This window comes from Canis lupus, chromosome 14 (genome assembly GCF_048164855.1).
Source record: "Canis lupus baileyi chromosome 14, mCanLup2.hap1, whole genome shotgun sequence".
Classification (NCBI taxonomy): Eukaryota; Metazoa; Chordata; class Mammalia; order Carnivora; family Canidae; genus Canis; species Canis lupus.
This window is the reverse complement of record NC_132851.1, coordinates 39,112,907-39,136,198: the sequence shown is the minus strand read 5'-3', so window position 1 is coordinate 39,136,198 and position 23,292 is coordinate 39,112,907. Positions and strand designations below refer to the sequence as shown.

The 23,292-nt window shown below is 56.0% G+C and overlaps 1 protein-coding gene across 2 annotated transcripts in view; it reads left to right on the top strand.

The window, feature by feature from the left end:
- ZC3H3 (zinc finger CCCH-type containing 3) overlaps positions 1–23,292 on the top strand; it is an 87,533-nt gene that overhangs the window by 55,530 nt on the left and 8,711 nt on the right. For both annotated transcript variants that reach the window (XM_072774781.1, XM_072774780.1), the window contains exons 5-9: positions 5,150–5,334; positions 10,558–10,600; positions 10,685–10,846; positions 10,950–11,019; positions 13,116–13,247. In XM_072774781.1, coding sequence (XP_072630882.1) covers positions 5,150–5,334; positions 10,558–10,600; positions 10,685–10,846; positions 10,950–11,019; positions 13,116–13,247 — 592 coding nt within the window. The remainder of the gene's footprint in view (positions 1–5,149; positions 5,335–10,557; positions 10,601–10,684; positions 10,847–10,949; positions 11,020–13,115; positions 13,248–23,292) is intronic.

The window sequence follows — 23,292 nt, the reverse complement described above, 5'->3', positions numbered from 1 at the left end:
GGACGACCCCCATAGTAGGCATAGGGTCTGCACGTGCAGAGGCCCCTGCAAGGAGGCACCACAACACTTCCTGGGAAGCAGAGCTGTCCAGTGTGGCGCTGGAGTCCTGGCCGCTGGAGGGCGCGTGGGGACAGTGGCCCAGGAGGGCCTGACAGCCCAGCCTGTGGGGTCTCCTCACAGACCTCCCCTCGAGGGGTGTGGGGGCTGCTGCAGAGTGCAAGTGGAATGTGGACAGAACTGGATCCCACGTGCTGTTTTCAAATCAGCCAGTGGGACAGGGAGGTGCAGACCCCTCTCCAGGGAGCTGTGAAGCAGGATGGGCCCCCAGCCTGCCTCGGGAGCGAGAGCTTAGGTGTGGTAGGTTCCGTCGGTGACTGCAGTCGCTGGCTGGGTGGGGGTCCCCAGGGAGGGAGGGGACGGGAGGGGTCTGTGTGGAACGTGGGGAGCAGACAGTGTGGACATGCAGGGTCCAGGAGCCGTCCTGGAGGGGCTGGGAGGGACCCCCCGCAGACCGCCTGTATGCCTGATGGTTCACTGTGGCCACCGGGTCCCGCTGGTCCTACCTGTAGGTCTGTCTTGGCCTCTCCAGGTCCACATGGCCTGTGATGGGAGCCTTGGGACTGGGTACCCTGTGCTGTGTCCTCAGGACGAGCTAGTGGGAGCTGCTGTGCAGGGCGGCCTGAGCGGGGTTTGTGTAGAGGTGCCATCGCCGACGCCTGTGAGGAGGCCTGGGCATCCAGGCCAGCTTCCAGTTTGGGACTCCCCTACCCAGGGTCCCCCAGGGACTGGGGCCACCTCCCTTGCCCCCCCGCCCACTTGCACCCGCGTGTGCCCTTGGCCAGGAGCGAACCTCTCCCCGGGGTTGACCCGAGGTGGCCCAGGGGGCTGGCTGGCCTCAGCCCCGGGTCCGGGGAGCAGAGCGCGGCACCCGCTGTGGGGTGTCGGGAGGGGCTGCTGATCGGCGGGTCCCGCTCCCAGGCTGGGCAGGGCGCCGGTGCAGCTGGCGCAGCTGGGTTTGGGAGCGGTGGAGCCCAGGGCGCCTCGGGGCCCACTCACCCTGCCGTGTGAGGGTGCGGGTCGGCCCTTGGGGCCCCGGCTCGCTGGGTGAGCAGGCCCGCGCCGTGCCCACCCGACTGGCCCAGACCCCGATGTCATCCCGCCCTCCTGGGCGCCCTTGCCTGGCACCCGCAGCACCTCACGGCCACGGGCCGGACTTGCCGGCTGCTGCCCGGGCCCTGGCCACGTGGATGGCTTTTCTTCTTAAACCGACTTCTGTGGTTTGTGTGTCTGTCTCCCCATTACCACTGCTATTCATTTAAAATGTTATCTCCCCCCACCCGTTCCTCGTGCCCCCCGGGGGGGTGAGGGGGCCCAGCCCTCACCCTGGTGTAGTCAAGGTTATGGTGATAAATCCTGGGGCATTGTCACTTCTATTCGGAGTAAATTGGCTGGCCGCTTTCGGGCTGAAGGAAAGATAATTTGCTGTAGTATTTCAAATGGATTAGAAATGGATTTGAAGGGAAAGTTCATGCCTCCCATTACAAAGGCGAGAAAGAGGACTATCTTAAGGCACGGTTCCCTCCCTGGCCTTCATTATCCACGCTTAATACCTTTCCTATTTTCCAGCGTTAATGAAATTTCCTGGCGGCGTGGGCCTGCCGGACGGATGGGAGAAGCCTTTAGATCTGAGGCTCCTGTTGTAGAAAAGGAATTACAGGGCCCTCGCGGCGAGGGCAGGAGCGTTCTCCGGGTCCTTGGCCCGGCTATTATCTCATTAATTTTATCCCCTCTTCTCAATACAGTTGGTTTCCAAAGCCTGTCCTCTCCATTAGGGTAACAATTTACCGGAGTGCTGTGACACCCACGGCAATGAAAAGCTACAAGGCAGCCCCCTGCCCACTCGGCGCCCGCCTGGCCACAGGTCCCGAGTCAGCGAGCCGGCCTGGCAGGGGTGAGGGAAGGGCAGAGGTGGTCTGCGTGGCTGCAGATGGGGCTCATTTGCCGTGGGCAGGTGGGCCCCTCTGCAGTCCTGGCCAGCCCCCCCCCACCCCCCCAGTTCCGTGGGTGCATCCACATCCTCTGAGTAGCCCCCGTGGCTCCACTGGGCTCCTGGCTATGCCCCTGGAGGCTGCAGGCCCCGCGGCTGTTCCCAGGGTCCCTTGGGTAGGTGCATGTGCATAGACCGTAAACCCTGGGCCAGGACAGAACAGAAGAGCTGCTAGGCCTCCCCCCCCCCGCCCCCCCGCCGCCCCCTGTAGTCTACGATCATCCTGTAATTGCCTTAAGACCCAGGGGCATGGTTTTTGGTGGGAGTAGGAGACAGATCTATTAGTCACATTCATCCATAAAAATAACTGTGGGAATAATCAACAATGTCCGGGAGAGAAGTGTCACCTGAGATAAGCCTTTTAGCCAAAACAAATCATGAAGGGTACTTCTCCAGAGGTGGGCGTTGGCGACGTGTGGCCCCAGTCCCTGGCCTGGGAGTCAGGAGGGCGTCCCTGGAGCCCGTTCTTTGGGGTGAGCTATTACCAGCCCCAGACTGAGGCTCCTCTATGTCAGAGCTGTGGGGTGGGCCTGGATGGTTCCACCCTTGGGGCTGGAACATAATCTGTCCTGAAGCTTCTAGTTCCTTCTCAACCAAGGTCCTGCCAGCCTCCGTCTCCACAGGTCCCTGTCTGGCCTCAGCCAGGGGCACATGCCCACGGGTGAGCTTCCTCACCCTTTGAAGGGCTAGGTTTCTGGGGCATGTGGGGTCCTGAGACGCTGTGCCCAGGTGGCTAGGTGGGGTACAGGCCTGTCCTCATGCTCTGTGGCGTCCTCTGGTGCACATAGGGGGTGGGTAGGGGCCCAGGAGAGGAGGGTCCGTCCCCCAAAGGCAGAAGCAGCTAAGAGTGGTGTCCTTGTTCCTGTAAACGGCTGCTGCTTCCTCTGGCTGCAGGGCCTGTCGGGAGGTCTGGAGTCTGGCCCTGACAGATGCATGTGTTGTGTGCACGGGCTGGGCTTGCTGCCGCTGCGCTCAGCTTCCAGGGCTGCTGGAGTGGAGGCTTCCCGGTGCCGCCCCTGGCCCGTGTGGCATATGAAGGAGCAGCTGCCTCGTCGGTGGTGAGACCCCTGAGGGCTCAGGACACATGGGGCTGGGGGCCTGGGCTGTAGGGGGCCTGTTGCCCTCTGGCTAAGCGAGCTCTAGTGGCCCCTGGCCCTAGGCTCAGCTCTCAGTTGGCCAAGCCCTGCCCTGTGGACAGTGACCACAGCTCGTGCAGCAGCTCCAGAGCCCCTGCTGAGCCCCCAGGGCTCACCACAGGGTTTGCAGCGGGGGCTGGCACAGATGATGACCCTGCCTGGCCTCACCCTCCTCGTACCTTGGCCTGGCCTCTGAGCGAGCCAAGGGGCTGAGACAGGTACTCACCGGACATGCAGATACTCTGGGACCTAGGTGGGCAGAGCTGAGGTCCCAGGGTCTGAGGAAAATCTGAAAGCTTGTCTGCCTCCCCCAGGGGATGCCCACCCACCCCACCTCACCTTTTCCTGCCGAGACGTGCCGTATGTGGGGACAGCTGGAGCCTGTCGGGCATGGACAACACGAGTTAGGCCAGCCGGGGGTCCCTTGGCAGGACGTTTCCCCAAGATTGGTGTTTGTGAACTTGAATTTTAATTAAGGGAAGCTGGGTTAAGTGCCGTACAGCTGCGGTGTCCGTCTCTGCCTGGACTTTGTCCTTACACTGCAGCTTTGGGCCTCCCCAGTGCCCAGCTCACTTGCGCAGTGTTTGTCTAACATGCCCTCAGAGGCTTTGGGCTGGCAGCCACACCCCCAACTTGAAGAGAGACCAAGGCCCAGGGGGCCATGGGGCCACGGGGTCGGGGTGGCAGCTGCGCCCAAGAGCAGGGCTGCTCCACCTCCAGTATCTCATTGCTGGGTGAGTCTGTCACTGGGGGTGTGCTGCAGCACCAGCCTGTGTGCCCAGGTGCCCCGAGGCCTGTCCTGTCCCTCCTGCACTCATCAGATCGTGTATGGGGGCACTCTTCCCCATCCCTGGGTGCCCGGGAAAGGGTCTGCTACTGCCCCAGATGGGGATTTGGGGGTGTCTGTGCTCTCATCAGGCCTGCGACATGAGGACAGTCAGAGAGCCCAGAAGGTTAGGTGCGTGACGCTTGCACTGGACCTGACCACCCTCCTGCTTCGGCCGGGTCCCCTCCGGGTCCCACTAGCGGTGGTGGCTATGGTGAGGACTGCTCTCATCACGCCCTGCCCCTCCCGCTGCTTAGAGGCCCCAGCACGCACAGGCCCAGGTTTGCCGGTGGGGTGCAGCGTGTACACTCGGTAGTAATAACATTATGAGCAAGTCTGAACTAATATGGAATTAAGGTCAATTTGCATAAACAAATTATCGCTGAAATACGTCCTGAGGGGAAGGCCTCACGCCCCTCTGGAGTCATGAAGCTGGCTGGTCTCCACGCCAGGCACCCGAGTAGGACGGCCTTGTCACCTCACTGAAGTGGCAGCCTGCCCATGTGACAGCTGTGGGGAGGGGGTCAGCCAGGACAGCTGCACGCCCACGGTTGGTGCTGTCTGGGCACACCCACTGCCCACTGCAGCCGTGCTGTCTGCATGGGGCATCTGAGCATGGACATCTGGGGCCTCCTCCCAACCCTGCCCTTGGCTTCCTGGCAAAGAGGGGAAGTGCAGGCGTCTGGCAGGATAGGGCCCAGGACCCTGATGGAGGAGAATTTGGAGGGAGGCAGAGGGCATATGACCACCTGGGTTATCCACTGAGCTAATCCCAAAGGCTGTGCCAGGCCTCCTCCAGCCTGTGATGCTAAGGCACCCAGCTTGCCTGGGTGGGAGTCTGTGAGGCTGTCCCTTCCCATTCGATGCTGGGCTCCCATATGGTGGACGGAGGGGCAGGCAGTAGAGCCTGCTGACGCCAGAGCATCCGCTGTCCCAAAGGCCAGGGTGGTATGTGCTGGGGCAGCATCTGGGGGCAGGTGGGGCAGGTGGGCAGTGGTGAGGAGCACCAGCCTCTGTGCGGAGCCTTCTCAAGAGGCCCTGCCAGAAGGGATGTACCAGGGGTGTATGTGCTGGGCGGGGGGGGGCCTGTGCCCTACCTGTGCCCTTTCCACCCACAGCGGGGTCTCCCTGTCTCCACAGGTCTCTGGTGCTGAACCGCCTGCGCCCCGCTGCTGCGGGTGGGAAGGCCCAGCCTGGCTCTCCTCGGTGGCGGAACAGAGGCTACCGCTGCATTGGAGGGGTCCTGTACAAGGTGTCGGCCAACAAGCTCTCCAAGACCTACAGCCGGCCCAGTGGGGACGGTAGCAGGCCCCTCCTGCGCACAGGTGAGGCTGTGCACTCCCCACCTCCCCGCTCGCCGCCCCCACCCCCACCCTGCGTCATGGATCCATGGATCATGGATCAGGCAGTGGCAGCAGCGGCTTGACCATGACCTGAGGCAGGCGGGCCTAGGGCTCTCCGAGGGCTGACGCGGGAAACTGCTCCCCACAAGGGCCCCGGGCCAGGCGGGAGGTCCCCTGTGGCTGTCCCTGCCGGAGCTGATGGGGCGGCTGGAGCAGGCGGGACACATGGGGAGGCCTCTCGGCCTCTGTGTCCCCTGGGGAGCCCCCCTCCAGTGTGCTGCCTCTCGCTTGGCTGAGCAGGCCGAGATTTTCCATGTTTTGCTCCTGGACAAAGGAGATGAGCCAGGTATTGTAAACACGGCCCTGGCGAGGGAACACCTGGGGCCGCAGCGCCCCCTAATCTCATTGGCAATGCCTCCCAACTGTGTCTGGAGGCAGCCACCGCCACCGCACGTGCCCCCGCGGCCTGGGGAAACAGGCCAAGGAGAAGGAAATGCTTTGGATTCACTTATTATACAAATTAACTAGAAAATATTTTGGTTTCAGTCCAATTTTATCCCTATCCTTTTCTGTCAAGAAAAAAAGGGTGAGGTTGCAGGCAGTATGGGGCCTGCAGAGGCCCGGCTGCCCCACCCAGCGGGAGGGAGAGGAGGCCTGGCCCAGGGCAGAGGTGGGGCACTGGGGCCAGCTGCAGGCTGGGGGCCGTTCTAAAAGCCCCGACTCTCCCCGGCCTGGGAAGGGCAAGCCGGCCTCTGTGGGACTGGGAGGAGGGAGGGAGGCGTGGGGGTGCTGGGCTCCCCTGGAAGGCACTGGGGGCCCAAAGGCCATGGCTCTGCTCCGTCTCCATGCCTCCATTTCCCCGTCCCATTCTCAAGGGATTGGGCTGTGTCATCTAAGGGCCCTTCCACCTTGGCTTCAGCTAGGTCCCCCGGTGGAGGAGCAGGTGCAGAGCATTGCCTGCGCTTCCTCACGGGGCCTTCATGAGACTCAGCCCCAAGGTCAGCAGACGGCCCCCTCCTCTCGGCAGGCCCCACTCTGAGCCTCTGACCCTAGAGCTCGGCAGGCCCATGGCATCGGTGTTTGTGGTCTGTGAGACCCCACACGCTGCTGTTGGTCTTTCACAGAGCGTCCCTAGCCAGGCTGGTGTGTGGACTTGATGGAGCCAGAGAGGGCTTCTGGGCCGCCTCTCTGCAGGGTGTTTCTGGGTGGCCCCGGCTGATGGGGCTTCTCTATAGGTTGCACCCACTCACCCCAACCTCCCCCTGGGCCTCCTTAGTGAAAGACGAGCTGGCCTTTCCCAGTCATCATTCTTTCTGCCCCCACCTGCCACCCCTGACCCCACAGCCAGCCCAGCAGGCAGGACCCAGGCTCTGTCCCTGCTGTCCTCGTGTGGGGACTGGATGGAGCTTACTGGGGACGCCCATTCTGCTGACATTTCCTCAGCCCAGCACGTCACAGGCCACAGCAGCCTCTCCAGCACCCTTCCTTCCTGTCTGCCCCAGTGATGAGGTCTGCGGGATTCCTCCCTGGGGTTCACACTGTACATACAGGGACCCAGAGGTGGATTATGGTTTGGGGCCACCATGGCCCGTTGCCAGGGCCCCGCTGCCCACGTGCCCTGGGCTGTGTGTGGGTCTCTCCATATGGACTCTGATCTCCAGGGGGCTGGATAGGCCTTTGGGGTGGGGCTGTACCCTGCCTGGCCACTCAAGTCTGCGGTGGGAGGAGAGGCACCTGGAGACAGAGGAGGAGGCCCGTGTGAACCACTTGGCAGCCGCTTGAGAGGAGGGTACAAGGGAGGAGAGCCAGGGCTGGGGGAGCCCAGGCCAATGCTGCTGTCGCCACCTCAGGGTGGAGAGCAGGTGGGCCAGCTTCGGGGTCGTGGAGCGTTCCGTCCTTTTCTCCCAGCACAGGCCTGTGGGGGCCTGGCTGCCAAGCCCCCTCCCCCACAACGCTGACCTCCTCTTACAGCACAGCACCATGTCCTGGCCTCCAGCCCCTCCTGAGCACCCAGGCCACAGGAGCAGGTGGGTTCCCAGGAGGCCTCTGCAGGTGGCAGCTGTCTGCCCTGCTGACCAGCCTTCTTGGCTGCTGGGGGCCAGTCCTGGGGCTCAGCCCTCCCAACTTCAGGGCAGGCAGGGGCAGGGAGGTGGGATTGGGAACACAGACCAGAGGGTGGCCTGTCCCCGGTGTGAGCCAGAGCCCAAGAGACACCCCACCACCTCCGGCTCCAGCCGCCCAGATACCCACATGGGTGGCCGGCTCCTTGCTGTGAGGAAGGTGGGTGCTTCCCAGCTGCGGGAGTGCCCACTGACCCAGCGGCTTTCTTAGACGAATAATAATTAAAGGAATAAATTTTCTTCTCTGGTGTCAGCAGAACTCTGACTTGGGGAAGGAAGCACAGCCCTTCTTGGAAGGTCAGGGGCTCCACCTCTGCTCCTCCTGACTTGTCCTCCTGGCTCCTCCTGGCTGCTGGGCTTCCCTGGGACAGTGCCCACCCCTGGTGGGGTACCTGAGCCATGTGGATGGGCTGGCAGGAAGGGAGGTGCAGAGCCTTGCCCCCCACTCCCAGCCCTGTGAACAAGGGTCCCTCTGGGTCCAAGACCTTCCCAACCAGAGGGCCTGACCAGGGTGCCCCTCCCTTGTGCACCAGCATGTGGGCTGCAATGCCTGCTCCCCTGGGCCTGGTGTGCGTCGCAGCCCCAAGAGCCCACGGTGGAACAGCAGCCCCGGGTTCATCGTGAGCCCCCAGGCCCCGGAGGGACACAGGTTTGTGGTGAGCTCCCTGCTACTTGCTGGCCACCACACAGCCCTGGCAGGTCATGGGTCCCTGTGCTTCGTGTCCTCATCTGTGACCTGCCGACCTGCCCTGTGTGTTGAGAGGTCGCTCAGCCTGGCATGAGAGGGCACAGGAGCCCCCCCCCCACCTCCTCCCTTCCAGGTGCCTCTTCCCCGGACTCCCTCTGCCTCGGACGGGTGAGTGGAGCTGGGGCACCGTGGGGCTGCAGACCTGCCCACTGCTCCCCCAGACCCCAGAGCCCCGACTCTCCCCGGCCTGGGAAGGGCGAGGCGCTGTGGGGTGGGACTGGCAGGGACTGGGGGCGGGGCGGAGGGGTCTATTTTGGGAAGATCCCGGGGCAGCGCAAGCTCTCTGGAGCAGCGGAGCAGCGGCTGCCAAGGGTTTCAGCTGAACCCTGTAGCACCCCCAGCACCTCGCGGCCTCTTTTCCAGCCAGCTACTTTATGTGCATTTTTTAACACCGTACAGCAGTTGAATGCTGCCTCCCACTGTGAGCCCCACACTGGCATTTTTTAAGAGCAAACTGGTGGTGGAGGCGGTGAGGGAGTAAACCTGCCCCTGCCCCGCCCCCTCAGAGGCCAGGCCTGGGGGCCCAAGTCTGACAGGCAGACACATGTTGACAGCGGTCCCTGGCGGGAGCAGATGGCGCCACAGCGGCACCGGCAGCCTGGGTGACAGCCTGGGAGCCGCGCTCCCAGGCAGCTATCAGATTACACTGCATCGAGCCCGGGCTGGCAGGTGTGCGGCACCACGTGCCACCTGGATGGCCTCCCATGTGAACCCCCCGGTTGGTGTCCCCGGCTCGGCTCGGAAACCCGGACCACACGGTGGCCTGGGGCTGCCCTGCTCCTCCCCCCATCGGGGTCTCACTGTCAGCCCTGGAGCTACGCCCTCTTGGCTGGAGGACACTGAGGCTCAGAGAGGGGCAGACAGCAGCCCGAAGGCACAGCCCAGAGGGCATTGGGCAGCGGCTAGACGTGGGAGGGAGTGCCTGATGGTCAGGCCTGGGGGGCGCGGTGGAATTTGGGCGTGGACAGGCCAAGTAGCTCTCGTGAGCAGGCCTGGAGCTCAGAAGAGGACACTGAGGGGATCCCTGGGTGGCTCAGCGGTTTGGTGCCTGCCTTTGGCCCAGGGCGCGGTCCTGGAGTCCCGGGATCGAGTCCCACGTCAGGCTCCCAGCATGGAGCCTGCTTCTCCCTCCTCCTGTGTCTCTGCCTCTCTCTCTCTCTCTCATAGATAAATAAATAAATCTTTAAAAAAAAAAAAAAAAAAAGAAGAAGAAGAAGAGGACACTGAGCTGCTTGAGCCCTGGCAGAGGTCGTCCTGGGGAGGTCAAGGGAGGGGCCTCCATGCACTTCCGATGGGGGCGGCTCAGGGCCAGGCAGCTTGGGGACATCCCTTTTGAAGCCCGGGATGCTTTGTCATTGCCTCAGGTCCCTAGAATTTCTGAGTGATGTCACTTCTGCCTCTTACCACCAGATGCATTTCAGCAGCTGCCTGTGGGAAATTGGATCTGGTCTGAGAAGGTTCACGCGTGTATGGGGTGGGGGGGACCACGGGCCTCCATGACCATCTGAGCAGGCTCTGGCCCCGACCTGCCCACCTTGGCCCTGGGGCGCAGAGACATCGGGCCTGAGACGGGGGTCAGGGGCTGCACGTCAGCCTGGACTCCTCCCCTTCCCACTCAGGACAAGCATTGCCCACCGGCCCCTTGTGCCCTGTGGCCCCCAGCTGCCCCCGTTATGAGCATCCTGTCACTGCTCACTTGTCACCCCTGCCCATTTCATGAACACCTCCCCTTTGGGCCAGTCAGTGACCTCAGAGGGAACTTGATGGGTTTGCGTGCTCAGGGTTTTGAGGAATAGGCACCTGCCATGGTCCGTGAGGGCCTCAGAGCCAGATGTGCTTGTGTGGGGTCTGTGTAGGCTGAGGTCAGCACGTAGTCCCCCAGAGCCTGGGAGTGAGGACCTCAGGCTTTGCAGCTGCGTACTTACTATTACGTTTTTGTTGTATGATTCCATCAACACATAGAAATCATTACTGGTTACTACAAAGCTAGGTGGCATTCCTGGACCCCACTCATGTCCCCTGGGCCCTGCCCCCGGCAGAGGGAGGTGGCAAGGAGGCCCCCACCATATTCGGATCCTGGGACCACCTGTCTCGAGGCGACGCCACCAGGCAGCAGCGAGATCTGGCCCCTGGACGGGTGGGGGGCTGGCAGGGTCCCAGTATGGTATGCCACCCAGCCCGAAGGGAGGGCAGGCGGCTTCCCTTAGGGGGCAGCAGTGCCCGAGGTGAGAGCCGAAACCCTGAGAGGGCTACTCTGAGCAGCTCGGCGGGCAGCGGCAGGCAGCGGGAGAACCCGGGGCCTGTGCGCCTGGCATGACCTGGCCTCTTTCCCCACAGGCCGGTTGGACCCTACCACCAGCTGCAGCCGTTCCCTGGCCAGGTACGTCCCTCGGGGTGGGGCTTGGGGCTCACGGGTTGGTGAGGGTGGTCCCTCGGGCTCATGAACCTCTGCCTCTGTCCTCAGCCGGGCCGTCCAGCGCAGCCTGGCCATCGTCCGGCAGGCGAGGCAGCGGCGGCGGAAGCAGCGACAGGAGTACTGCATGTACTACAACCGCTTCGGCAGGTGCAACCACGGCGAGCACTGCCCCTACATCCACGACCCCGACAAGGTGGCCGTGTGCACCAGGTGGGCCTCTGGGGCGTGGGGCTGGCGGGCACCGCAGGGGCTGTGCAGGCCCCCTGCCCCTGGGCTCACCAGCGCCTCTGGCCCTCTTCCCCCCTTTACACAGGTTTCTCCGAGGCACGTGCAAGAAGACCGATGGGACGTGCCCCTTCTCCCACCACGTGTCAAAGGAAAAGGTGAGCTCCCCAGGCACGCCCGCCCTGAGCCTCCCACAGGCCCTGCCCTGCAGTTGTGCTACGGCGGGGAGCTGGCTGCGTGGCCACCCCTACCATGTGCCCAGGGGCAGCAGCCCCCAGCTGCCACCCAGCCTGAGATCCAGCCCCGGATGGGTGAAAGGCGGCGGGGTGAGGCAGGGTGTGCTGGAAGGGTGGGGGAGGAGAGGTAGGCGCCCAGCCGGGCCCTCTGTGGCAGGCCCTCCCCCCAGCGCTGTGAGCGTGGGGACCCTCACACAGTGCCCACACCGGGGCAGGAGGCCAGGGTGGTGCTGGGGCCCGGGTACCAGCATACTGGGAGCCCTGAGGCGAGGGCTCGGTGCTGGCTGGGCTGCCTGCCACCCGCCCCCACTCTGGGGCCTCGGCAGGGTTAGGGGAGGCGGGATCGGGCCAAGGCTGCCGCTACAACAGCTTTTCCCCTTGAGGAACTTGAAAAGAATCAGCATTTTTCTCCCTAATAGAGCTTCGAAACTCTGTTGTGAGCAATTTGGAAATTCACGTCGAGTTTCAGGTTCATTAGCTCCGGCTCCGAAGCCGGTGCACATTCTGAGCTGTCTAATGTGGACGCCCGCACTCGCGCCCTGAATTAATGTTATTGTTATTTGTGTGGACGTGGTGGGTGCAAACAAGGTTAATTGAAATGAGAATGCAGTTTCCTCTCGATAACGGCCGTGCTGACAGCTAGGAGGAGTTCCGTTTGGTGTAAGAGTTGGCTTTATTATCCCTTTTTATTAGAGCTAATTTGGGCTCTATATCAAAAGCCACATTAAGGGAATTGTTTGCAGCCGCACCACCGCCAGCCCCAAACGGGCCAGCCCTTCTCCCCTGTGCGCTGCAGTTAAAAGACAATTAAAAATAAACTCTTGCACGTTAAATCACCCTTTGTTTCTTTGCTTTCTCCCTCATCCCCGCCCTGGCCTCCCCTCTGCCCTGCCCTGGAAGCCCCGGTGTGGGGCCCCTGGCGGGCTGGCCAAGCTCAGTGTGGACATGTGAGGGGGAGCTGAGCCCAGGGGCGCCGCAGGGTGCCCGAGGGGTGGGTCCAGCAGCGGAGAGGAGAAGAGGGCGAGCTCCCAGAGGGGCTCCTGCAGGGGTAACGGGCCTGACTAGACGGCCCAGCGGATGCCCAGAAAGGGGCCCCAGAGGAGAGTCGCTTGGCAAAGTGGAAGCTGCAGAGGTCAGGGTGGGCAAGACCAGAGAGCCCTCCTCGCTGGCTCTCAGGCCTCAGTTTCCTCCAGTGGGGAGAACGTGGGCTGCATTTCTCTCTCCCAACTGGGGGGCCAGGGACTGCTGGGCTGTGGGGCCCTGCCCAGGCTGCCTTCTCTGTGTCCCCCTTCCCCATCCAGTTGTGCCCAGGGCCCACCTGCTGGCCAGGGCACTGGAGCCGGGCCCCCTGCCAGGCCTGCACAATGCCAGCCTGTGTTCAGCGCCCCCCTGGGCTGCTCCAGGGCATCTCCCTGCCTACCCAGAGTCCATCCCTAGGCTTCCCTGGGTGGAATCAGGTCACAGCCCATGGACACTGCCAGGTGTCCAGGCCCTGTAGGCTGTTGCCCCACCTAGAGCCCCCATGCTCTGTCCCCATATCTTCCAGACACCAACCCCTCCATGGCCCCACTGCCTGGAAACTGGGCAGTCTCAGAGCAGGTAATAGGACACCTGGACCTGAGCCACCTGCAGGGGGATCTTCACCTGGACTGTGAGGGCGTGTGTGCCCTGCCTTCTGGGGAAACTGAGGACCTGCCTTTAGGGTGGGCAGCCCTCCCCTGGCATGGCCCAGGTGCCCTTGGGCCCTGATGGCTGCGCTCCTGCGGGCCAGCACTGGGTGCCCGTTTCTCCCTGGGGGGTGGGGGTCTCCAGCCAGTCTCTCTGTGGCTCATGCCTGGCCTTGGGACCCTCAGCAGGTCCTTCGAGTCCAGGTGTTTTATCTGTCAGCGAGGTATAGGCTCCTGACGCAGGGTTGGAGGGAGGTGGGGGTCGGTGAGCACTGGGCAGACTGGGCCCCTGTGCCAAAGGGAGCCACGGGAGTCTGCTAACCCTCACCACCGGTCCTCTGGCCCCCGCAGATGCCTGTGTGCTCCTACTTCCTGAAGGGGATTTGCAGCAACAGCAACTGTCCCTACAGCCATGTCTATGTGTCCCGGAAGGCGGAGGTCTGCACGGACTTCCTCAAAGGCTACTGCCCGCTGGGCGCAAAGGTGAGGGGCAGGGGTGGGCCGTGGGCAGCACCGGGCCCCCAGCAGTGGGCCAGTCGTGCACCTCAGTGCCTTCCTTGGAGCTCGAGTGACAGGGTGACGGGGGGTGGAAGTGGGCTAGGGCAAAGGGAATTAGGGAACTGGGTCCCGAGGGCCGCCTGTCACCCTCACCTGTCTGCGAGAATGCTGCTGTGGTGGGAAGTTCCCGACAGCTGAGGACAGCTGAGCACCTGGCTCCTTCCCTGCATAATTGCTATCCTGCTCTCTAGAGGGGACGCTGTCGCCCCTCCTCATCCCCACCCCCCCCACCCCCCGCCTGCAGGTGGGGCCCTGGGCTGGGAACCCCAGGACGGGCCTCTTTAGTCTCGGGGGCCCCAAGGGGGAGCCTGCTCGCCGGCGCAGGGCCTGCAGTCCGAATCAGGCTCCCTGGGCACCCCCAGTGGGCAGGGCGGCAGGGATGGGCCTGAGAGGGGGCACCCTGCCGACCCTCCCCCACTCCACCCCCACTTCACACCGTGGGGCCCAGGCCCATTCTTTCCCCACGTCCTCTCCCTCCTGCCACGAAGATGGGCTGGGCCCAGCCAGGCTTGGCAGAGCTGGCGGCCTGACCCGCAGCCAGCGGATCATCATGAAGGACACCCAGATCCCCGCAGGGGGCCCTCCCAGTGAGGCCGGGCCCAGGGGTGGGGTGGCGGGACCCCTCCACGCAGGCTGTGCGTGATCATTATAAGATATTCCAGCGTAAATGAAAATATCAAAGTGATATTTAAGTTGTGCTTCTATTAGCGGAAGTGCTTACTGCGTCCCTTTCGGCGTGTTGGCGCTGCGTGGCTGCCACATGATGGATAGCGGCTTGTAATTATATATGGGGGAAAGCGCTGAGCAGGCCAGATCCAGCGGGAGGGGAGGCAGCGGCCTGGGCCGGCGAGGGTTAATTTTATTCTCTAAATAATATAAAAAGTGCTGAGTCGTCGCCTTGTGCCTGATGTACAAGTCCTCAAACGGGCCCCAGAGAGTTTATAATATTCCACTGAATCAAGTGAAATTGTTAACCTTGCTTCATAAAGCCGTGGCTTGTTAAAGAGGCGCGCTCCCTTTTCTTGTGAATAATTTAGGCTAGGAGTAAATCTGCACTCCTTTCTGTCTTCGGGGGCCACACGGTGCCGCGGGACCTGCCGCTGGCCCCCAGCCCCTGGGCCATCTCCTGTCCTTCCCTCAGGAACATCCCTTCTGTCCCGCAGCCGCTCAGGACACATCGCCAAGTATGCTGTCCTTCCCTTGGGGGGCCTGACACCAGGTGACACGGCATTGCCCTGGGCTGTTTCTCCACCGTCCCAGCGAGGACTGTGCCCCCCGTAGCTACTTGACGGGGTGTCAGCTGGGGCTGCGCTGGTCCCCTCTCTGGGTGATGCCTGTGTTGAAGGAGACACTTGGAGACTCAGGAGGACCGCATTGTCACCTGCTAGTTTTCCTACCCCTGGGGGGTCTCGCGTGCCCCCTTCTCCTTCCTGGCACCCCTTCCTCCCCGTCTAGGCGTGTGTGCCGTGGACCTGGGGCTCCTGCTGTGCATGGGGGGCCACAGCCTGCCGTGCTCACCGTCTAGGTCAGCGCTCCGCGGCCCTCCATGTGTGTGGCAGGCACTCCTCCCACTCTGGCCCACCTGATGCCGCAGGCCGCGGGGGTACAGAACTGGGGGGCGCCCGTGTGCCTGTGGGCGTCACTCAGCCCTTGGCCATGGCCCTGCTGGTGCCCAGCGTGCGCTCTTCTTGTGCCTCGGCGGGCCTCCCTGTCCGTCCATCTCCTGCACGTCAGTGCACGGCCTGTGCAGGGTGCTCTGCTTGCTAGTGGGGCTCCTGGCATGCGCTGACTTGCTGGGGACGCCCCCTTCATGACCGCTCCTGTCCCCTAGCTCACCCTGCCTCATTGAAGCTCTCGTGTCCTCTGGACGTCACTCTTTGGCTTCAGGGTCACAGGCCGAGTTTCCGTGGCTGTCATCACCTGCTGACTTTGCCTGTGATGTCCTTCCTTCAGCTGAAATCCTTCCTGCGTTTTGTGGGCTGGGTCCTTCCAGAACGTTCCCCCTGTGGCCTTGTTCCTGGACCTGCCCCGTCCCAAGGCCACAAGGACTCTCCTCCGTCCTCCTCAGGCCCCAGAGCAGGGGCTCAGACCTCACCTGACCTGGTCCCCACCGCGTGAGGTCCACTGCACACCTGTTACCTCACCCCTCTGGACCTCTGCTTTTTGGGTAAAATTAGGCTAATGAGAGTCGCTGCTGCAGGAGGGGATGGGGACAATGAAGGCTTCATTTGCTGCCTTTTGAGCTGGCCTTGGGCAAGTGTTAGCTGTCGTTGGGTTGGCTTCCTCCACACAGTAGACCCTGTCCCCCAGAACTGCGGATGAGACACCCCTTCTCTCCTCTCTGCTTTGGGTGCCAGTTTTAAAGAGCCCAGCCTCGGGGAGGTCCAGTTCAGTGTCACCCGGTTCACGGCGCAGGCAGGGCTGTGTAGCCACCCCCGGCATCCAGTTTTGGAACACGTCCATCACCCCATGCCCTCCCTGCTCCCTTCGTGCTCAATCCCACCTGCTCCCCCCACACCCACCCAGCCAGACGTAGTGATCCACCCCTGCCTCCGTGCGCTGGGTTTTTCTGGACGTGCCCCCCACGGGAGTCCTGCAGCAAAGCTGTCCCGCCTGTCTAACGGGTTTCTGAGGGCCATCCAGTCGCATTCTGCACCAGGCCTACTTCCCACTTGGTGGCTGGACGGTGCTCCGGTGTGTGCAGAGACCACGTTGTGCTCATTCGGTGGTCAGCGGTCAGTGTGTGGACGTCTGACTGGATCTTGGTGAGTGCACAGGCTTCTGTCTCTCTGGGGTAGACCCCTGTAGGCGGGGCTGCCGGGTCACCTGGCAGCTGTAGGTAGGCCTCACTACCGGGCGCCAGGAGCCAGTGACGCTTTTGTTCTGTCACATGCTTGTCATTCGTTACCTGCCCCGGTGACCTCAGCCTCTCGGGGTGCAGGCGGGCTCACTGTGGCTTCATGTTGCATTCTCTGACAGCTAATGAGGTTGAACACTGTGCATTTATTGGCCGTTCCTTTTTTTTTAAAGATTTTATTTATTCATGAGAGACACAGAGAGAGAGAGAGAGAGAGGCAGAGACACAGGCAGAGGGAGAAGCAGGCTTCATGCAGGGAGCCCGACGCGGGACTCGATCCCGGGACCCCAGGGTCACATCCTGGGCTGAAGGCGGCGCTAAACCACTGAGCCACCCGGGCTGCCCCCACCTCCCCCCCCCCTTTTTTTTAATTTTTTAAAAAAGATTGTATTTATTTATTCATAGAGACACAGAGAGAGAGAGAGAGGCAGAGATACAGGCAGAGGGAGAAGCAGGCTCCACACAGAGCGCCTGACGTAGGACTCGATCCAGGGTCTCCAGGATCACACCCTGGGCTGCAGGTGGCGCTAAACTGCTGCGCCACCGGGGCTGCCCTACCTCCCCCTTTTTTAATAGGCATCCTAGTGAGTATCTAGTTGTTTCAATTTGCATCTCCCTAAAGACTAAGGACGCAGCACCTTTTCATGTGCTTGTTGATCATTGGTACATCTTCTTTGCAGAAATGTCTGTCCACCTGTTTTGCCGATTTTTGAATGGGGTTATTTGGGGGTGTTTTGTTGTTAAGACTTTTTTATATGATCTGGAAAGTAAACCCTTATCAGGACACGATGTATGACTCTTTCCTCCCATTGTCTTTTCACTCTCTTGGCAGTGTATTCTGACACATAGAGTTTTTCATTGATTAAGTAAAATTTATCCTTTTTTTAAAAAAAGATTTTATTTATTCATGAGAGACACAGAGAGAGAGGCAGAGACACAGGTGGAGGGAGAAGCAGGCTCCCTGCGGGGAGCCTGATGTGGGACTCGATCCCGGGTCTCCAGGATCGCACCCTGAGCTAAAGTCAGATGCTCAACCGCTGAGCCACCAGGCATCCCGATCTCTTCTTTTTTTTTATTGCATGTGCTTTGGGTTTTATATCCAAGAAATACTTGTCAAACCCAATGTCAGCAAAGCTTTTCCCTATGTTTTTTCATAAGAGTTGAATAGTTTTCAGTTCTTAAGTTTAGGTTTTCGGTCCATTTTGAAAGTCCATTTTCGTACGTGGTATGAGATGAGGGCCCAGCATCAGTCTCCTGTGTGTGGGGAGTTTGCCCAGCATCATTTGCTGAAAAGGCTGTGCTTCCCCCACCTAATGGTCATGGCACTTTTGTTGAAAGTCCATTCAGACGCCTGGGTGGCTCAGTGGTTGAGCATTTGCCTTTGGCTCAGGGCATGTTCCCGGGGTCTGGGATCGAGTCCCGCATCGGGCTCCCTGTATGGAGCCTGCGTCTCCCTCTGCCTGTTCTCTGCCTCTCTCTCTGTGTCTCTCATGAATAAATAAATAAAATCTTAAAAAAAAAAAAAAAAGTCCGTTCACCATAAATATGGTGGTTGGTTTCCAGGTGCTGTGTTCTGTTCCATGGGTCTCTATGTCTATCCTTAAGCAAGTATTTTGATTACAATAGCTTTATAATAAGTTTTGAAACCAGGAAATGTAAATCCCTCAATTTTTTTTCTTCTTTCCCAATATTATTTTGACTTGTCAGAGTCCTTTGAGATTCCATATGAATTTTAGGATGGATTCTTTTCCTTTTCCTTTTCCTTTTCCTTTTCCTTTTCCTTTTCCTTTTCCTTTTCCTTTTCCTTTCCAAAAGCTTTTAGGGATGCCTGGGTGGCTCAGTGGTTGAGCGTCTGCCTTTGGCTTGGGTTGTGATCCTGGGGTCCTGGGATCGAGTTCTGCGTCGGGTTCCCTGCAGGGAGCCTGCTTCTCCCTATGTCTCTGCCTTCCTCTCTGTGTCTCTCGTGAATGGGTAAATGAAATCTTTTAAAAAATAAAAAATAAATAAAGGCCTTTGGAATTTTGGTAGGGATTGCATTGAATCCGTAGATCACTCTGGGTGATAAAAGGAAGTCTTCCAGTCCATGAACATGGGATGTCTTTCTATGTATTTAGACCTTCATTTTTTTATTTCAGCAGTGTGTTACATTTTTTACCGTCTAAGGCTTCTGCCTCCTTGGTTAAATTTATTCCTGTAAATGTCTTCTATTTTTTTATGTTATTGTAAATGGAACTTTATTTCCCTTTTTAGATTGTTTGTTGCAAGTATGTAGTAATAAGTTGATTTTATGTGTGTGTGTTGTTTTTTATTTTATTTATTTATTTATTTATTTATTTATTTATTTATTTATTTATTTTGTGTGTGTGTATGTGTGTGTGTTGTTTTTATAATTGGAATTTTACTGACTACATATCTTAGCTCTGACAATTTTTTGTGGCTTCTTTAGGGTTTTCTCTATATAAGATCATGTCACCTGCTAACAGAAATAATTTTCTTCCTTTTAAATTTAGATTTTAAATATATTTTTAATATTTACTTAGCCTAATTGTTCTCGTTAAAATTTCTAGTACTATGTTGAATAAAAGTGGCAAAGGGGGGCATCCTTGTCTGGTTCTTTATCAGAGGAAAAGCTTTCAGTCTTTCACCATTGAGTGTGATTGTTAGCTGTTGGCTTTTTACATATGATTTTTATCTTGTTGAGGGTGTTCCTTTCTATTCCTAGTTTATTTGGTGTCTTTATCATAAAAGGTGTTGAATCTTGTCAAATCTTTTTTGCATCAGTTGAGATGATCACACAGTTTTCTTCTTCCCTCATTCTGTTAATGTGGCCAATCAGTCACGTGGACCACCTTGAATAACAGTTATGTTGGGTGATTTTTATATGTTGACTATCCTTGCATTCTAAGAATAAATCCCACTGCTGATTTCAGTTTCTAGTATTCTGTTGATGATTTTTGCATCTATATTTATGAGGAATATTGATCTCTAGTTCCTTTCTTGTAGTATCTTTGTCTGGTTTTGGTATCAGGGTAGGGCTAGCCTCACAGTTTGGCCATTTAGAGTTAGGAAGGATTCCTTACTCTTCAGTTTTTTGGAAGAATTGAGAAGAATAGGTGTTCATTCTTCTTTACACATTCAGTAGAATTCACCAGTGAAGCCCTCTGATCTTGAGATACTCTTTATTGGGAGGTTTCTTTTTCTTTCTTTTTTTTTTTTTTAGATTTTATTTATTTATTCATAGAGACATAGAGAGACAGAATGAGAGGCAGAGACACAGGTAGAGGGAGAAGCAGGCCCCATGCAGAGAACCTGATGTGGGACTCAATCCCGGGTCTCCAGGATCACACCCTGGGCTGTAGGCGGTGCTAAACCGCTGTGCCACCAGGACTGCCCTATTGGGAGGTTCCTGATTACTGATTCAGTCTCCTTACTATATAGAGAGCTAGTCGGAGTTTCTCTTTCTTCTTGAGTCAGTTTTGGTAGATTGTGTATCTCGATGAATTTGTCCATCTCATCTAAATTGTTAAAATTATGTTTGTAGAATTGTTTGAAGTTTGCCCTAATTATCCTTCTGATGTCTGTAGTGATCTCTGTTTCGTTCCTGATATTGGAAATTTGTGACTTTTATCTTTTTTTCTTTGTTTGTTTTGCTAGAGGTTTGTCAATATTAATTGATCTTTTTAAAGGGCCAGCTCTTTGTTTCATTGATTTTTCTCTTATTGTTTTTTTTGTTTGTTTGTTTGTTTTGTTTTGTTTTGTTTTGTTTTCTTGATTTCTGCTTGTATCATTTCTGTTTCTTACTACTGCTTTAGGTTTATTTTGCTCTCCCCCCCCCCCCCCCCCCAGGGTCTTGAGGTAGGAGTTAGACTATTGATTTAAAATTTTTCCTCTTGGGACACCTGGGTGGCTCAGGGGTTGAGCATCTGCCTTCAGCCCAGTGCGTGATCCTGCAGTCCTGGGATCGAGTCCCGCATCAGGCTCCCTGCATGGAGCCTGCTTCTCCCTCTGCCTGTGTCTCTGCCTCTCTCTGTGTGTCTCTTATGAATAAATAAGTAATATCTTTTAAATATTTTTTTCCTAAAACAAATTAAAAAATAAAATAAAATAATTTTTTTTTCCTTTTATGTATGAATTTAGTTAGCTGGGTCCTATAAATTTTGAGATATGTTTTCATTTAGTTTTGGTTGTTTTTTGTTCGTTGTCTCTCCTTGCCTCCCTTTGAGACTTTCTTTTTGATTCACATATTATTGTTTGATTTCCAAGTGTTTGGATATTTTCCTGTTATCTTTCTGTGAGTGATTTCAAGTTTGAGTCTATGATGGTAGAGAATATACCCTGTATGATTTTAATTATTTTAAGTTTTTTGGGCTTTGTTTTATGGACCAGGATATGCTTGGTATATGTTCTATGTGCACTTGAAAATATACACTCCACTCTTGTTGCATACAGTGTAATGCTTTATAAATGTTGATTAGGTTTTGCTGGGTAAGGGCTTTTTTTTTTTTTTTTTTTAGTTGTTCTCTGTCCTTGCTGATTTTCTATTTAGTTGTTCAATCAGTTGTTGTGAGAGGGAACTTGAAGTCACCACCTGTAATTTTGGACTTGTTTCTTTCTCCATATCTCTCAGCTTTTACTTCATGTATTTCATAGCTCTCTTATCTTGCACATGTAAATTTCAGATTGCTCTGTCTTTGATAGATATTGATCTTTTTATCATTATAAAGTGTGCCTCCCTGTCTGTAATTTTTTCCCTTCTAAGTCTGCTTTATGTGGTATTAATATGGCCATTCCTGCTATCTTTTGATCAGCATTTGCATGATATAACTTACTTCCATCCCTTTGCTTTCAACTTACCTGTCGCATTATATTTGAAGTACCTTTCTTGTAGACAGCAGATATTTGGGTCATGTTTTAAAATTTACTTTGCCAATCTCCATCTTTTATTTGGTATATTTAGGCCATTTACACTTAATGTAATTATTGCTATGCTAGGGCTTACATCTGCAATTTGACTTCTGATTAGTGTCTGGTTTTTGTTCTTGATGTTTTTCACTTCTGTCTTAGGGGTTACTTGAACAATTTTAGAATTTTGTTTTGATTTATCTGTTAGTACTTTTGAGTGTGTATATATTTCTGCATAGCTTTTCTAGTGGTTGTACTAAGCATTCTGTTGTATAACCATAGCTTACCCCTGGTGTTGTCATTTTCCAGTACAGGTGAAGAGTGAAACCGCAGCTACCTTTCTGTGTCTTTACCCCTTACCCATCTGTAACTGCCTTACATATCTCTTCCACAGACATTTAGAACCACAACAGACCCTGACCATTTTTGCTTCAATAATCAAACATAATTTAGGAGACCCAAGAAACATCTGGTACATTTGCCCATGTATCTCAGTCTGCCTTTCTGTTGTTCCAGAGCTTTGTCTTTTATTGTTTCCTTACTGTCTAGAGAACCTACTGTAGCCATTTCTAGAGCAGGTCTGCTCATGACCAATTCTCTCGGTTTTCCTTCATCTAAGAATGTCTGGATTTCCCCACATTCTTGAAGGATATTTTTTACTGACTGTGGGTTTCTGAGCTGATAGGTCTTCCCTTTGAGCACTGGCCCCAGCGGTGCTTAAGGAGAGATCCACTGCCATTTGAACTTTGCCCCCCACAGGTAGTGTCATTTCTCTCTGGCTGTTTGGAGGATTCTTTGTAGCTTTTACAAGTTTGACTGGTGCATTTGGGGGGGAATTTCTTTGCTTTTTTACTGTTTGGGGTTTACTCAACTTCTTGAATCTGTAGGGTTATGTTTTTTTGCCAAGTTTGGGACATTTTCAGCCATTACTCTTGTACTCTTTCTTCTCTCCTTCTATAGCTCTGATGCATGGATGGGACATTTCCACAGGCCCTTGAGATACTCTCCATGTTTGAAAGTCACTCAGATTGGTTAATTCTGTCATTCTGTCTTCCCGCTCACAGAATCTTTCCTCTGTACCTCCCTTCTGCTGTTGAGCCCATACACTGAGGTGGTTATCTGTTTTGTTTTCAGTTATTGTACTTTTCAGTTATAAAATTTCCATTTGGTTCTTTATGTTTTTTTTCTTAGTTGAGACTTTCTATGTTTTCATTGTTTCCAACATGTTTTTAATTGCTTGTTAAAACACATTTATGGGAAAAAAAACACATTTATGGGGGAGCCTGGAGCGCTTGGTCAGTGGAGTGTGCAACTCCTGATTTCAAGGTTGTGAGTTTGAGCCCTGCTTTGGGTGTAGAAATTACTTAAAAATAAAATAAACACATTTGTGGTATTCCTTTAAAATCGTTGTCAAAAAACTCCCAACACCTCTGTTGCCTCGTGCACTGATTATCTGGAATTCCATTCGGTTTGAGGTCTTACCTTTTTCTTTTCTTTTTTTTAATTTTTTTAGAAGATTTTATTTATTTATTCATAGACACAGAGAGAGGCAGAAACACAGACAGAGGGAGAAGCAGGCTCCATGCAGGGAGCCCAATGTGGGACTCGATCCCGGGTCTTCAGGATCACACCCCTGGCTGCAGGTGGCGCCAAACCGCTGAGCCATCGGGGCTACCCAGGGTCTTACCTTTTTCTAGTATGATGAGTCATTTTTTATTGAAACCTGGACATTTTGACTGTTGTGTTTGAGGGTCTGGATCTTATTTAAACCATCTTTTTCAGCTGGTTTTCTGTGATACCATGGGTGTCTCATCCTTGCCAGGTGGAGGTCCACATCCAGGTCTCCCACTTGGCCTCCACTGACACCTGAGGAACGGCTTCCCTAGTCCTCTTGGGTGGGTGGTAGTCCCTGATTGGAAGGGGAAGGTCCTGCTTCTTCAGGACCTACTGTGGCACCACCCTAGCAAGGCAGGGAGGGATGCTGGGGGCCAGGTCTCCCCACCCAGTCTTTGCTAGCCTGAGTAGGGTGGGGTCACAGTGTTTTGAGGCTTCTTGCTGGCTGGACTACCCTCTATCTGCACCTGTTGACACATCCAGGTTGCTTCTTCAGCCCCAAGTCAGGAATGATAAAGCAGAAGGAAGTCCCAGGGACCCACTTCTACATTGGTCCCTAGGTCTCTTAGAGAACCTTCCTGTGGTTGTCACATGTGT